Genomic DNA, 16,061 nt, shown 5'->3' on the forward strand with positions numbered 1-16,061 from the left:
ATCAAGTACCTGATTGATGTGATGGCATCTAATTGACTGAGGTTGTTAACAATATATCGAGTACCTGATTGATGTGATGGCATTTGATTGACAGAGGTTGTTAACAGTATATCAAGTACCTGATTGATGTGATGGCATCTAATTGACTGAGGTTGTTAACAGTATATCAAGTACCTGATTGATGTGATGGCATTTGATTGACTGAGGTTGTTAACAGTATATCAAGTACCTGATTGATGTGATGGCATTTGATTGACTGAGGTTGTTAACAATATATCAAGTACCTGATTGATGTGATGGCATCTAATTGACTGAGGTTATTAACAATATATCAAGTACCTGATTGATGTGATGACATTTGATTGACTGAAGTTGTTAACAATATATCAAGTACCTGATTGATGTGATGGCATCTAATTGACTGAGGTTATTAACAATATATCAAGTACCTGATTGATGTGATGGCATCTAATTGAGGTTGTTAACAATGTATCAAGTACCTGATTGATGTGATGGCATCTAATTAACTGAGGTTATTAACAATATATCAAGTACCTGATTGATGTGATGGCATTTGATTGACTGAGGTTGTTAATATATCAAGTACCTGATTGATGTGATGGCATCTAATTGACTGAGGTTGTTAACAATATATCAAGTACCTGATTGATGTGATGGCATTTGACTGACTGGGGTTGTTAACAATATGTCAAGTACCTGATTGATTTGATGGCATCTAATTGACTGAGGTTGTTAACAATATATCAAGTACCTGATTGATGTGATGGCATTTGATTGACTGATGTTGTTAACAATATATCAAGTACCTGATTGATGTGATGGCATCTAATTGACTGAGGTTGTTAACAATATATCGAGTACCTGATTGATGTGATGGCATTTGATTGACAGAGGTTGTTAACAGTATATCAAGTACCTGATTGATGTGATGGCATCTAATTGACTGAGGTTGTTAACAGTATATCAGGTACCTGATTGATGTGATGGCATTTGATTGACTGAGGTTGTTAACAGTATATCAAGTACCTGATTCATGTGATGTCATTTGATTGACTGAGGTTGTTAACAATATATCAAGTACCTGATTGATGTGATGGCATCTAATTGACTGAGGTTATTAACAATATATCAAGTACCTGATTGATGTGATGGCATTTGATTGACTGAGGTTGTTAACAATATATCAAGTACCTGATTGATGTGATGGCATTTGATTGACTGAGGTTATTAACAATATATCAAGTACCTGATTGATGTGATGGCATTTGATTGACTGAGGTTGTTAAGAATATATCAAGTACCTGATTGATGTGATGGCATCTAATTGACTGAGGTTGTTAACAATATATCAAGTACTTGATTGATGTGATGGCATATGATTGACTGAGGTTGTGAACAATATATCAAGTACCTGATTGATGTGATGGCATATGATTGACTGAGGTTGTTAACAAGATATCAAGTACCTGTTTGATGTGATGGCATTTGATTGACTGAGGTTGTTAAGAATATATCAAGTACCTGATTGATGTGATGGCATATGATTGACTGAGCTTGTTAACAATGAATAAAGCATCTTGTTGGTTGAGTTTGTCAGCATATATCAACTGTATATCTGATTATGTTTTAATTAAGTTGCAGGTCATTGTTTTTATTTGGAAACAAATGGCTGCTCATGCAGCCCAGGTTCAATTCTCTACTGTTCAGTGATTACTTTAAAACTATATCAAGTTTGAGACTGATTTATTTATAACAAATAAAGAGCACTCCACATTGCAAGTAAAATAATCACATTTACAACTAAATGCTCAGAATGCAGATTGAAAATTCTCAACTGTTCAACTTAAAAATCGTAATTTGAGAATTGAAAATGACATCAGCACTTTCTAATGTTTCATTAGTTCACCATTTGTCACATACCAGATAGTTGGAACATGCAGTTTAATTCATAATCCTTTTATAATTGCATGACTGCTGGTTCCTGTATTAAGTTGCTACCTGTGTAGCTGACATACTATAATAGACAAGTGTTATATATTACCTGTACATGTGATTTGTGTGGCTGACATCCTATAATAGCAAGTGTAAGAAATTACATGTACAGTTGACCTCAACTAATGGTATGTGACTGGAAGAATGTGTACATGCAAACAGATATAGGACATTTAGTTTGCAGTAAAAACACTGTCAGTGGAACTATCAAAAATGCATGTATGTTTTAGGTATTATTAATTTAAAAGCTGTCAGTGGAATGACAGTATAGATCCTTTATCCGACAAGTTACTGACTTTAAATTTAAAGACATTGCTCATCATGTGTTAGACACTAAATCTATAAGTAAATTTTTGTCCTGTCAGTATGAAACAAAACATGGTTTAGCATGCTACAAATTATGAATCTAAAAATCAGTTTCGTTCCAGTCAATGTATACAGACATGGTTTAGCATGCTGCAAACCATGAATCTAAAAATCAGTTTGATTCAAGTCAGTATATAAAGACATGGTTTAGCATGCTACAATCCGTGAATTTAAAAATTAGTTTCATTCCAGTAAATGTATAAAGACATGGTTTAGCTTGCTACAAACCATAAATTTAAAAATCAGTTTCATTCCAGTTAAAATATAAAGACATGGTTTAGTGTGCTACAAATCTGTAAATCCATTTCATTCCAGTCAATATATAAAGACATGGTTTAGCAGGCTTCAAATAGTGATTTATTAAGTCAGTTTGAGTCCAGGTACATGTGATATTTAAAGTCATACACACAGCTTTCTTCAGGTAGTATATAAAGTCATACACTCGGCCATCTTCAGGTAATATGTAAAGTCACACACTCAGCCATCTTCATGTAATATGTAAAGTCATACACTCAGCCATCTTCAGGTAATATGTAAAGTCATACACTCAGCCATCTTCAGGTAATATGTAAAGTCATATGCTCAGCCATCTTCATGTAATATAGAAAGTCATACACTCAGCCATCTTCAGGTAATATGTATAGTCATACACTCAGCCATCTTCATGTAATATGTAAAGTCATACACTCAGCCATCTTCAGGTAATATGTAAAGTCATACACTCAGCCATCTTCAGGTAATATGTAAAGTCATATACTCAGCCATCTTCATGTAATATGTCAAGTCATACACTCAGCCATCTTCATGTAATATGTAAAGTCACACACTCAGCCATCTTCAGGTAATATGTAAAGTTGTTATGGTAAAAAGATCTGAATGTTACTGAAATAAACTTCTGCCTTTTCTGTAATATAAAGCACTAACCATTACAGATCACTGCCATCTCACCTCTGTCTGTGGGGGTTCGAGTCTCGGATTCGGCCAATGTGGTTATGTGGGAAAGCTTGCCAGTAGCTTCTCGTGGGTCGATGGTTCTTTCCAGGAGTTTCACACATTCTTCTTCCACCATTTATACTGGCTGCCATGTATAGCCTATCTTGTGCTGAAAAATGGCGTTAAACCCTACAGCAACAACAACTGTCATTTGTACCAGGCAGTAACCAAATTATTATGCCTCAGTGACCTAAATTTGTAATGGTCACTAAACTTTTCAACCTCTTGCTACTATTGGATACAACAGTATGATAGGTGTTTGGAGTGATGATATAGCAGAATTTAATTTTAAATTTTAACTACAGGAACTTGAGCTTCTGTCTGATCAAGATCAAATGAGCATGCATATGTGAAATTATGTGTGCAGGAGTGCCTTCTTCAAACCTTAAATTGTAGCGCCAGATTTAAGTGTGTAAGCTTATATGGAATTTTGTTTACAGGAGTGCCTTGTTCTGACCCTAAATTGTTGTGGCAGATTCTAAACAAATCACAGCAAGCTGCTTCTTCCAGCCAAGCTACATTGGAAGTAAATTGTCAATCAGTGGGGCTGGAACTTCATGATGAAACACCCGCTAATGGGAACTGCTTTTTTGAGGCTGTATCCAGTCAGCTTCAACGATTAAATTGTGGTGTACAAAAATCCCCACAACAGCTACGCCAGGAGGTAGTTGCCTTCATGAGGACTAATCGAGTATTGCATGTGAGTAAAACTGTATGCTGTCTGATTCACAATGGGGAATTTGAAGAACTTTTTTACTTTTCTTGAGAAACACGTTAAAGGTTTAGTGGAAAGTAGCTGTAAGCAATATGGGAAAGGCACTTCTTTTATGGCTGTATTGCATCACAAATGTATCCATTCTCAGCTTACAATCAAATAACACGCACACACACATTTCTGTCATAGGAATCCAGAATTACTGTGTACAGATAAGAATTAATTACTTGGTCGACATGTGGGTGTGACCGCTATGCACAAGTGCATGTACCATTGATTCTATCGCATCATTTTTGGTGGTGTTGTGCATGATCAAGACTGTATAGGGGCATGTGCTTAAAGGAAAGGTGATGGATGCCACTTACCTGCAGAGCTGGATCCTAATGTTTGCGTATATAAAGAGCGGGATGTATACATGCACACACTTAGAAAATATTTATGTCTGTTAAGTACCTGCCATGTTCTTAAAGTATAAGAGTCGAAAACATTAAAGAAAATTCAGTTATATTAGTCATACGGTTTGTTAATGATCCATTGTGGAAAGATATGGAGTCATTAAGAAGCTCGTTTGGTCAGGCAGGCACTTGATTCTAGTGAAATGTATCACTCCATACAAGATCTGCATGTGAGTTTCGACTTTTATTGTGTGAGTTTGTAACTTACTGAGCAATGAACTTTCAGCAATCATATCCCAGGTAACACACCATGCAATCAATGACCATGACAATCTTTTCATAGTAGTTTACTATAACGTACATGATGAAATACATATAGAAACATTTAATGACTTTATGACAGAATTATGTTTGCATTTTATGTACATTAATCACTGAGAACACAAACTAATCAGAGATGGTGTAATAAAACACCATCATCCTTGTCTTATTATGATGAATTTAATACCAATTTTTATCAGCTAACCTAGTACTTAAGTGAATGTTTCTCTCCTACTCAGGCATCTGAAGGCACCATTCATTTGGATGGTTTCGTTTACAATGAAACATACGATGACTACTGTACACGAATGGCGAAGGATGGAGAATGGGCAGACCATGTGGTGGTGGTTGCAATGGCTAGGAAATTACAAATGGATATTGTCATTGTAACGAGCTCACCATCATCAGGCCCTGATGACATCATTGTGTGGGTTGTTGGACAGACAGGTTTTCAGGGGACGCCCATTCTCCTAGGGCACATCTGGGAGTCACATTATCTATCATTACAACCCATAGGTAAGATTCAAAGTAACTAGAATGTATATTTAGTTCTGTTTAGATCCTGTTGTTAAGGAGTAGAGTAGTTAAGTAATGCAATAAATTGGTAATTTCTTATTATTTGGTTTGAATAATAATGATTTTATTGTCACATTCCTTTGAAATTCAAACAAAGGCATTTTGAAGGAAGACCACCTAAATCTGTCAACAGCAAGTTGTCTCGGAGGACATGCAGTCTGTCATAGAGATCATTTATCATACTGTACTCAAGAATGCAGTCTGACATAGAGAGATTGTATATCATACTGTACTCAAAATATGCAGTCTGTCATAGAGATGATACATCATACTGTACTCAAGAATGATGTGTGTCATAGAGATTGTGTATTACTGTACTTGAGACATGCGTTCTATCATACCAACAGAAAGTGGTCTCGCAAAAGATGCAGTCTGTCAAAGAGATCATTTATCATACTGTACTCAAGAATGCATTCTGTCAAAGAGATCATATATCATACTGTACTCAAGAATGCAGTCTGACATAGAGATTGTATATCATACTGTACTCAAATTATGCAGTCTGTCGTAGAGATGATACATCATACTGTATTCAAGAATGATGTGTCATAGAGATTGTATATCATACTGTACTTGAGACATGCTTTCTATCATAGAGATCATATGAAGAAAGACCACCTAAATCTACCAACAGAAAGTGGTCTCGCAAAACATGCAGTCTGTCATAGAGATCATATCTCATACTGTACTCAAGAATGCAGTCTGTCATAGAGATCATATATCATACTGTACTCAAAACATGCAATCTGTCATAGAGATCATATATAATACTGTACTCAAAAATGCAGTATGTCATAGATCATATATCATACTGTACTCAAAACATGCAGTCTGTCATGGAGATCATATATCATACTGTACATAACATAGCTGACCCATCTATGAAAGGACAAAACTGAGTAACACAGAGCATTTTAAATGGACAATGTACATCAGTAAATATTCTGATATTAACTGCTACCAGCTATAATATTTGTATATCATATTTAGCAGCAAACAAAAGCATGTGACCTGAGTATCATGCATGGTGGTCAGATAAACAACACTTAAAGAAAAACCCTTTACTTCTTCCTGATACTAAGAAAGGATTGCAGAAAATGAACTAACTGAATGGAAAACCAACTTAATCTATCAGACCAATTGGTCTGGACAAGGCATTTTGCCTTAACATCCATAATTACAAAAGATTCTAATCTAATTTGATTTGGAGTATAAATTACTGCATAGAGTTCTTGCCAGAAACACTCTTCTAGAAACAATCGGAAATAGCAAATAATGACAAATATTCTTTTTGTATGGAACATTAATTCAGTTTTGGGGGATTGTGCAACAGCTTTTGAAGGATTTAACAGGGTTCAAAACTGACCTCAAAAATAGGAAAAGGCCTCAGATTTAACCGTTAGCCTAAAACAAACTTACATTAGCCTCAAGATTTAACTTCGCTTGATGTTAGCCTTAAAAAAAAAACTTACAAACCAACCATTGGTTGTTTTATAAGTATCTTATAGTTGTTATCTTAGAGTCTTGTTACGCGACTATAATGTACATCTAGTGATTTGAAGCATGAAGCAGTATTTGATAGCAAGGTTGCTAATGTTAAATGATGGTTTCCGGCATAGAGGATGCTTACGTTTTAGCATTGCTGTTGACAGTGCGAGTCAGACACATTTTTAAAACATGCCTTTGTGCATTGCAGCTTCATTTAGAGCCATATTATATGTGCTTTTCGTTCATGAAGTTTTACTTCTACTGTTGTACATTTGATCATTTTAGTAATTTATGGGTGGGTAGGGTGACCTTAAAAATTGCCTTAATGCCATTAAGAAACATCAAAATTATACTTAAATTGTGTGCCTTGCTGCTGCTATGAACCCAGGATTTAAGCCAGTGAATTTGAAATAAGACTAATTTCTTGTATACCTTATCTTAAGAGAATAATTGTAGCTATGTTAGAGTCAGGCATTGCAATTAATTTTATATTTCTCATATCTAAAAGTTACATATATTTTGTGCCCTGAAACAAAACTTGTGTTTGTGTGTATGCATGTGTGTGTGTGTATATATATATATATATATATATATATATATATATAGAGATAGATATAGGATAGTTCCTGGGATGGGTAGGGGAGCTATCCATGGCTACCAATGTAAGGGAAATATTTAAAAAATAAAATTGTCTTCTGAGTGTGTATTTAGAGAGAAATCAAGAATGCTTTTGTGAGAATAAAAACATCATGTTGTACATTCAAATGCATTAGAATGTCATAGGAATGATTGTAAAAGTGTGCATTCAAATGCATAAGAATATCATAGGAATGATTGTAAAAGTGTACATTCAAATGCATCAGAATATCATAGGAATGATTGTAAAAGTGTACATTCAAATGCATCAGAATGTCATAGGAATGATTGTAAAAGTGTACATTCAAATGCATCAGAATGTCATAGGAATGATTGTAAAAGTGTACATTCAAATGCATCAGAATGTCATAGGAATAATTGTAAAAGTGTGCATTCAAATGCATCAGAATGTCATAGGAATGATTGTAAAAGTGTACATTCAAATGCATCAGAATGTCATAGGAATGATTGTAAAAGTGTACATTCAAATGCATCAGAATGTCATAGGAATGATTGTAAAAGTGTACATTCAAATGCATAAGAATGTCATAGGAATGATTGCAAAAGTGTACATTCAAATGCATAAGAATGTCATAGGAATGATTGTAAAAGTGTACGTTCAAATGCATTAGAATGTCATAGGAATGATTGTAAAAGTGTACATTCAAATGCATAAGAATATCATAGGAATGATTGTAAAAGTGTACATTCAAATGCATTAGAATGTCATAGGAATGATTGTAAAAGTGTACATTCAAATGCATAAGAATATCATAGGAATGATTGTAAAAGTGTACATTCAAATGCATAAGAATGTCATAGGAATGATTGTAAAAGTGTACATTCAAATGCATAAGAATGTCATAGGAATGATTGTAAAAGTGTACATTCAAATGCATAAGAATGTCATAGGAATGATTGTAAAAGTGTACATTCAAATGCATAAGAATGTCATAGGAATGATTTTAGAAGTGTACATTCAAATGCATCAGAATGTCATAGGAATGATTGTAAAAGTGTACATTCAAATGCATAAGAATGTCATAGGAATGATTGTAAAAGTGTACATTCAAATGCTTAAGAATGTCATAGGAATGATTGTAAAAGTGTACATTCAAATGCATAAGAATGTTATAGGAATGATTGTAAAAGTGTACATTCAAATGCATTTTAATGTCATAGGAATGATTGTAAAAGTGTACATTCAAATGCATAAGAATGTCATAGGAATGATTGTAAAAGTGTACATTCAAATGCATAAGAATGTCATAGGAATGATTGTAAAAGTGTACATTCAAATGCATTTTAATGTCATAGGAATGATTGTAAAAGTGTACATTCAAATGCATAAGAATATCATAGGAATGATTGTAAAAGTGTACATTCGAATGCATTAGAATGTCATAGGAATGATTGTAAAAGTGTACATTCAAATGCATAAGAATATCATAGGAATGATTGTAAAAGTGTACATTCAAATGCATAAGAATGTCATAGGAATGATTGTAAAAGTGTACATTCAAATGCATAAGAATGTCATAGGAATGATTGTAAAAGTGTACATTCAAATGCATAAGAATGTCATAGGAATGATTGTAAAAGTGTACATTCAAATGCATAAGAATGTCATAGGAATGATTGTAAAAGTGTACATTCAAATGCATAAGAATGTCATAGGAATGATTGTAAAAGTGTACATTCAAATGCATAAGAATGTCATAGGAATGATTGTAAAAGTGTACATTCAAATGCATAAGAATGTCATAGGAATGATTGTAAAAGTGTACATTCAAATGCATAAGAATGTCATAGGAATGATTGTAAAAGTGTACATTCAAATGCATAAGAATATCATAGGAATGATTGTAAAAGTGTACATTCAAATGCATAAGAATGTCATAGGAATGATTGTAAAAGTGTACATTCAAATGCATAAGAATATCATAGGAATGATTGTAGAAGTGTACATTCAAATGCATCAGAATGTCATAGGAATGATTGTAAAAGTGTACATTCAAATGCATAAGAATGTCATAGGAATGATTGCAAAAGTGTACATTCAAATGCATAAGAATGTCATAGGAATGATTGCAAAAGTGTACATTCAAATGCATAAGAATGTCATAGGAATGATTGCAAAAGTGTACATTCAAATGGATAAGAATGTCATAGGAATGATTGTAAAAGTGTACATTCAAATGCATAAGAATGTCATAGGAATGACTGTAAAAGTGTACATTCAAATGCATTTTAATGTCATAGGAATGATTGTAAAAGTGTACATTCAAATGCATTTTAATGTCATAGGAATGATTGTAAAAGTGTACATTCAAATGCATAAGAATGTCATAGGAATGATTGTAAAAGTGTACATTCAAATGCATCAGAATGTCATAGGAATGATTGTAAAAGTGTACATTCAAATGCATAAGAATGTCATAGGAATGATTGTAAAAGTGTACATTCAAATGCATAAGAATGTCATAGGAATGATTGTAAAAGTGTACATTCAAATGCATAAGAATGTCATAGGAATGATTGTAAAAGTGTACATTCAAATGCATAAGAATGTCATAGGAATGATTGTAAAAGTGTACATTCAAATGCATAAGAATATCATAGGAATGATTGTAAAAGTGTACATTCAAATGCATAAGAATGTCATAGGAATGATTGTAAAAGTGTACATTCAAATGCATAAGAATGTCATAGGAATGATTGTAAAAGTGTACATTCAAATGCATTAGAATGTCATAGGAATGATTGTAAAAGTGTACATTCGAATGCATAAGAATGTCATAGGAATGATTGTAAAAGTGTACATTCAAATGCATAAGAATGTCATAGGAATGATTGTAAAAGTGTGAATAAGTATCAAACAATGAAAATAATCATCATAATGTTATTCGTGGTGACTTTAACAAAGACCAGGAGATATATAACCTGGTATGTGGATCATGACTGGTTGGTGTATAAAATCAAGATAGAGATATCTGCAACATTTGGACCATGTTATGCAGTCAAGGTAGACATATGTGCAACAAGTGGACCATGGTTGGTCAATGTGTATAGAATCAAGGTAGATATGTGGACCATGGTTGGTCAGTGTGTATAAAATCAAGATAGAGATATGTGCAACATGTGGACCATGTTATGCAGTCATGGTAGACATATGTGCAACAAGTGGACCATGGTTGGTCAATGTGTATAAAATCAAGGTAGACATATGTGCAGCAAGTGAACCATGGTTGGTCAATGTGTATAAAATCAAGTTAGGCATATGCAACATGTAGACTATGGTTGGTGTGTGTGTATAAAATCATGGTAGAGATATGTGCAACATGTGGACCATGGTTGGTCAATGTGCATAAAATCAAAATAGAGATATATATAGTATATTGACCATGGTTAGTGTGTATAAAATCAGGATATAAATATATATAATATGCAGACATAGTTGGTCATTGTGTGTGAAATCAGTATATATATATATATATATATATATATATATATATATATATATATATATATATATATATATCGGTAGAGGTATCATAGCATTTCTCACATTTCTTTTTTTCAAAACTTTTTTCACATCGGGGTTCCTCGACTTGACATGAATGGATGTAAAAAAAACTAAGTTTGATTGGTACATTGGTCCCTGAAACAAGCATCCTGTTGTTATTTGAAACTTGCCTCAAGAAAGTTTTACAAATGTGTGTTTAATACCAGCTACCCAAATAAAAAACAAAAATGTCTTATTCCCAGCATAGTTCGTCTTCAGATGACAGTTTTGTTTTGCAGATACTGTTTAATAAACATGATGAAGGCAGTCTGTTTTTAACATTTGGAAATGGATCAGATTATTGGAGCTCGGAAAGTGTTAGTGGAGATACAAGTGACTTTAAACCTGAAAATGGTGTTAAGTGTGAGTGCAATGTACAAGGTGGGAGTGCAGTGTACAAGGTGGGAGTGCAGTGTACACGGTGGATGGACAAAATAGGTGGCATGCCGATCACCCACTATTTCAACAGTATTTAAAAAGATAATGTAGGAAAGGCAAAATAACAAGCCAAATTCAAATACAGAAAATTAACAGTAGAGTGCAATTTTCATTTCTTTTCTCAAGCAGTTTAGCCATGCAGCATCTTGTACTACAAACCAATATAGCCCTAGAATAAGGTTTAATATAAATTTAACAGGTCTCTCAAATTTAGATTAAGAAGTAAAGAAGTTTATTTGATCAAAATATCTCTGTATGAGTAAGCAAACTATGATGTTAATGGACTTAAATAATGAACATGTTAGATCATTTTTTATGAGCGAAATCTGGGCATCTTTATATGATAATCCAGCATCTAACTGGCTGTGCAAACCCTATGCATATTTACATGGTCATGCTGCATCTGATTTGCTGAGCTTCAGCCACTAATAATAAGATATTCCTGCAGCTGATGGTAGAGTTCAAAGCTATTAGCACATACATCAAAGGTATATTTATATATTACAGTACTACATAGGCCAGATAAGTGATATAAAATCAACTTGGGCCTCTTGTCTGCATATACTAATAGACTTTAATCCTATTATAGTAGCACACACATAGATAGATAGATAGATAAGATAAGATAAGATAAGATAAGATGAGATAAGATAAGATAAGATAAGAATTCTTTATTTCAGACTACAAAGTCCATATCTCTAAAATAAAATATAAATTAAAGCATTATAAACATAAAAGAACATATATATCATACCTACAAGTATACATATACATCTACAACTATTAACTGCGACATGCATTATTGAGAATGAAATTAAACAACAAAATTAAATAGTAATTTGTTCCATCAAATAATATGAGAATTTAAATGAATGTCATAGTTCCAAAGAGATTTCAAGATACAGTTCTTACTATTAGATATTCTTGTCATCATTGCTAATACATACTTTCTCATTATTTCATCGAAACTGAATACATTATAATTTACAAACATGTTGGAGGCACTGTTCCACCTAGGAAGACCTAATAGAAAATGAAGACTATTATTATAACCAATAACTAGTTTTCTTTTCATATATTCACCAAAGTTTGTCCACAGAGGATCACATTACATAGTGCAGCAATAAGATTTGAATAATCTAATTATGATATTCAATGAACAATTCTTGAATTTACGTAGAAGCATGTTTGTTAGAGTACACACAAATCGGTAATGTCTCATCATATCTTCATTATCTGACCAATTGGATTTCAGAATATGACCCAAACATGCATAACTGTTGACATAGTTAAGATCATTGCCGTTAAGATGTACAGGGGGAGGAGATGGTAATTTGAAAGAAGTTGGCTGAAAGACCATGCATGCTGATTTTTTTGTATTATAGATTATATCATTCTCAAATGCGTATTGTTCACATATCTTTAATAATTTCCTTAAACCTGTAATAGAAGGACTTATCAATGACATATCATCAGCAAAACTAAAATTGTTAAGAAACAACACCGTTGGTGGCCGATGGAACCCCATATAAATAACAATGACCAAGCTTACGATTTAATTCATCTTTATATATATTAAACAAAGGGGATAGAATATCCCCCTGCCTCACCCCATTGGTTACATGGAAAGCGCTGGATATTACACTTCCCCATTGCACACAACTGTTTCCCATACCAGTTAACTAACGTATGAACTATGTAGACAGGTATTTTAATGTCAATCAACTTTTTAAAGAGTGACCAGTGATTGACCCTATCAAATGCCTTGCTAGCATCTACAAAAACATGCAAACATTGGGCTGCCATGTTCTACATAATAGCTGACAGTTTCCTTAAAAACATATATGCATAAATCTGTTGAATGCTGCTTTTTAAAACCAAACTGATTATCAGAGATTGTGACTTCACATCTTTGCAGTATGATGCATTCACATATTTTTGAAATAATAGTCGTAAGAGCTATTGGTCTGTAGTTATTTTTGTCTGCCAGGTTACCCATTTTGATTTTTAGGAGTGGTATAATGGTAACTTTTGTGAAATCATCTGGTACAATGTTATGCACAAACATACAATTAAATAAAATCATCAAAAGCACATGAAGTCTAGTATCTGAAAATATAAAATGTTCCACATATAAAAAATCTGATCCTGGACATTTACCACCTTTTTGCCTTGTTATTGCACTTTGGATTTCAGATCAGATAATGTGATTACTTCAGTACAAGCAGAAGGTGCATTCAATGCTGAAAGCACATGCTTCTTATTCGATTCATTGTTAACACTATTGAGCAAGTCTTCAAAATGATTTTTCCACGTGTTGCATGTATTATTCTGACCAAGGTTCCCAATTCAGATTGGTAGTTTATTTGAAGTTGTCATAGTATTTTGTTTAACTTGCTTCCAGAATTCACGTTGGTCGACATTTTCAAATTTTTGTGCTAGCGAGTCTGCTCTATGTTTTACTTCCTCCTTCTTACATAATCTAAGAGCATATTTGTATTGTGCTCTTGTTTGGCGCATTTGGTTACTGAGATGGCCGTGACGAGGTTTACCGTTATCACGCCACATAAGGTAAGCATTTCATGCGAAATCGTGTAGTTTTTTGACACAGTCATTCCAGCCTGGAATAACCCGGTGACCACGTTTGGATTTACTAGTCAAGCTATTACCAGAGTTTGACAAAGTTTTTACTATATCAGTGTATAAACCATTTATCTGTTTCATATGCGCCTGGTTAGTGTAGCCATGGTCATTACAGATCGCAACACAATGTGGGACCTCAGTCTTGTTTAATAAGAATGCAGAAGTCTGAGTATAATTCAGTTTTTTGTCAGAAGTAAGGTCTGACCAGTTGATGTTGTATTTCAAGTTTAAGAGTTAATTGGGGCAAGGTAAAAATTTGGGAAGCAAATCAGTCTTGATAGTCATTAAATAAAGTAGGATGATGGTCGGACCCTACTAGGGTGTGATGTATTCTCGTATCACTTATAACGGAATGAGCAGACTGTGTAGAGACACAGTGATCCAGCCAAGACACTGTATTGTGTGAATCACTGACGTAAGTAAAATTTGTTGTGTGGTCTACTATTAGCTTTAAGTCCGATATGATATAACCATATTTGTCACAGAATAGGCGAAGTTCATCTCCAAAGGGTATTGATTCTAGCATATTTGCATTCCAATCTCCTACTACATAAGCATGTAGAGTATTAGCATTTTCTATGGTAGAATTAATTTTGCCCAAATAATCTATAAATTCCCCAAAATTTTCCACAAGATCACAAGGTAAATAGATATTGACAAAAAGCAAGGAGGAATCCCCCATATGGATAGTAATACCTATTAGTCTGGGATCATCGAGATGAATATCATTAGAAGATTTAATCGATGATTCCCCTGATCCATAGAACTCATCGTGTACAGATGAGAGACAGTCTAACTCACTGTCGAGAAGCCACAATTCTTGTAAGAAAACAAATATCGGAAATATCACATAAAGTTCTTACATTTTGTATATTTCTTGTTAATGTTATTGTTATTGTGGGGTTTAATGCCATTTCTCAGCACACAATAGGTTATGCATGGCGACCAGTAAAAATGGTGGAGGAAGAACCTGGGAAAACCCCGGAAAGAACCACCGACCCACAAGAAGCTACTGGCAAGTTTTCTCACATACCCACATTGGCCGAATCTTAGACTCGAACCCACGCAGACAGAGGTGAGATGGCAGTGATCCATAATGGCGAGTCCTTTAGACCACTCGGCCACTCGGGGCCCCCAATCTGTGAACGACAGTTATAAAAAGAAATACGTAAAGTATCCATTACGTATATTTGAGTCCAATTTTTGGAGATGATGGCTCAATTCCAACTTTGATATTAGTCTCTAACTAAGGCGTTTCTTGGCCATGTACCCACGTTCATCATCACATTGCGCGTAGGGTTATTGCATGTGATTTTGAAGCTGGCATAGGTAATAAATTTCGGTTGTAGTTTTTCCACCTAGGTGGGCTTAACTCCAGAGTAATGCTCAATATGCGAAGAAATGTCATATTCCCTCGTTTCAGGGGCAAGTCTTGTCACGAATATGCATCGCTGTCGCATTGGATGCACTGTACACAAATTTGAAGATGCTGCTTTTCCTATGATAACACTTCCACACCTTCTTAGAAACTAGTGTGTGGATTGGACATTCATGAACATATTAAGCCATCTTTGATGCAGATTTGTGCGCAATGTTTTATGTGGAAATGCTGACAGAGGTCGTTATTCTGCAGAGAGCTTGTGACTTTAGCAAAAGTTTTATCGTTTTCCAAATTCTTTTCTTGGGCGTTGGTGTCTTCTGAACACGCGACCATTTTTAATGTGGTTGTGCTGTGGTTAAATTTGCCATCATCTGATTTATTATTATCATGAATTTCTGCTGTTGTATCCCATTAAGCAGAGCAGGTCTTATTTGCACTAACCCGAGTCTCTTTGCAGTTTGAGTCCATGCATTGCACATCTTCGCGTGTGCTACTAGTAACAGTTCTTTCTTTTAAATGGCTGGGATCAGG

General features: G+C 34.1%; 1 protein-coding gene across 11 annotated transcripts in view; it reads left to right on the forward strand.

Annotated features, from left to right (window-relative positions):
- LOC149774749 (uncharacterized) overlaps positions 1-16,061 on the forward strand; it is a 160,948-nt gene that overhangs the window by 131,847 nt on the left and 13,040 nt on the right. For all 11 annotated transcript variants that reach the window (XR_016416740.1, XM_089944865.1, XM_089944871.1 and 8 more), the window contains 2 exons: positions 3,813-4,072; positions 5,043-5,319. Coding sequence is in view for 10 of the 11 variants with exons in the window: in XM_089944865.1 (XP_089800991.1) it covers positions 3,813-4,072; positions 5,043-5,319 (537 nt within the window). In the remaining variant the exon portion in view is untranslated. The remainder of the gene's footprint in view (positions 1-3,812; positions 4,073-5,042; positions 5,320-16,061) is intronic.

Source organism: Sinohyriopsis cumingii, unplaced genomic scaffold (assembly GCF_028554795.1).
Source record: "Sinohyriopsis cumingii isolate HCF-2022 unplaced genomic scaffold, ASM2855479v2 utg000160l, whole genome shotgun sequence".
NCBI classification, from domain to species: Eukaryota; Metazoa; Mollusca; class Bivalvia; order Unionida; family Unionidae; genus Sinohyriopsis; species Sinohyriopsis cumingii.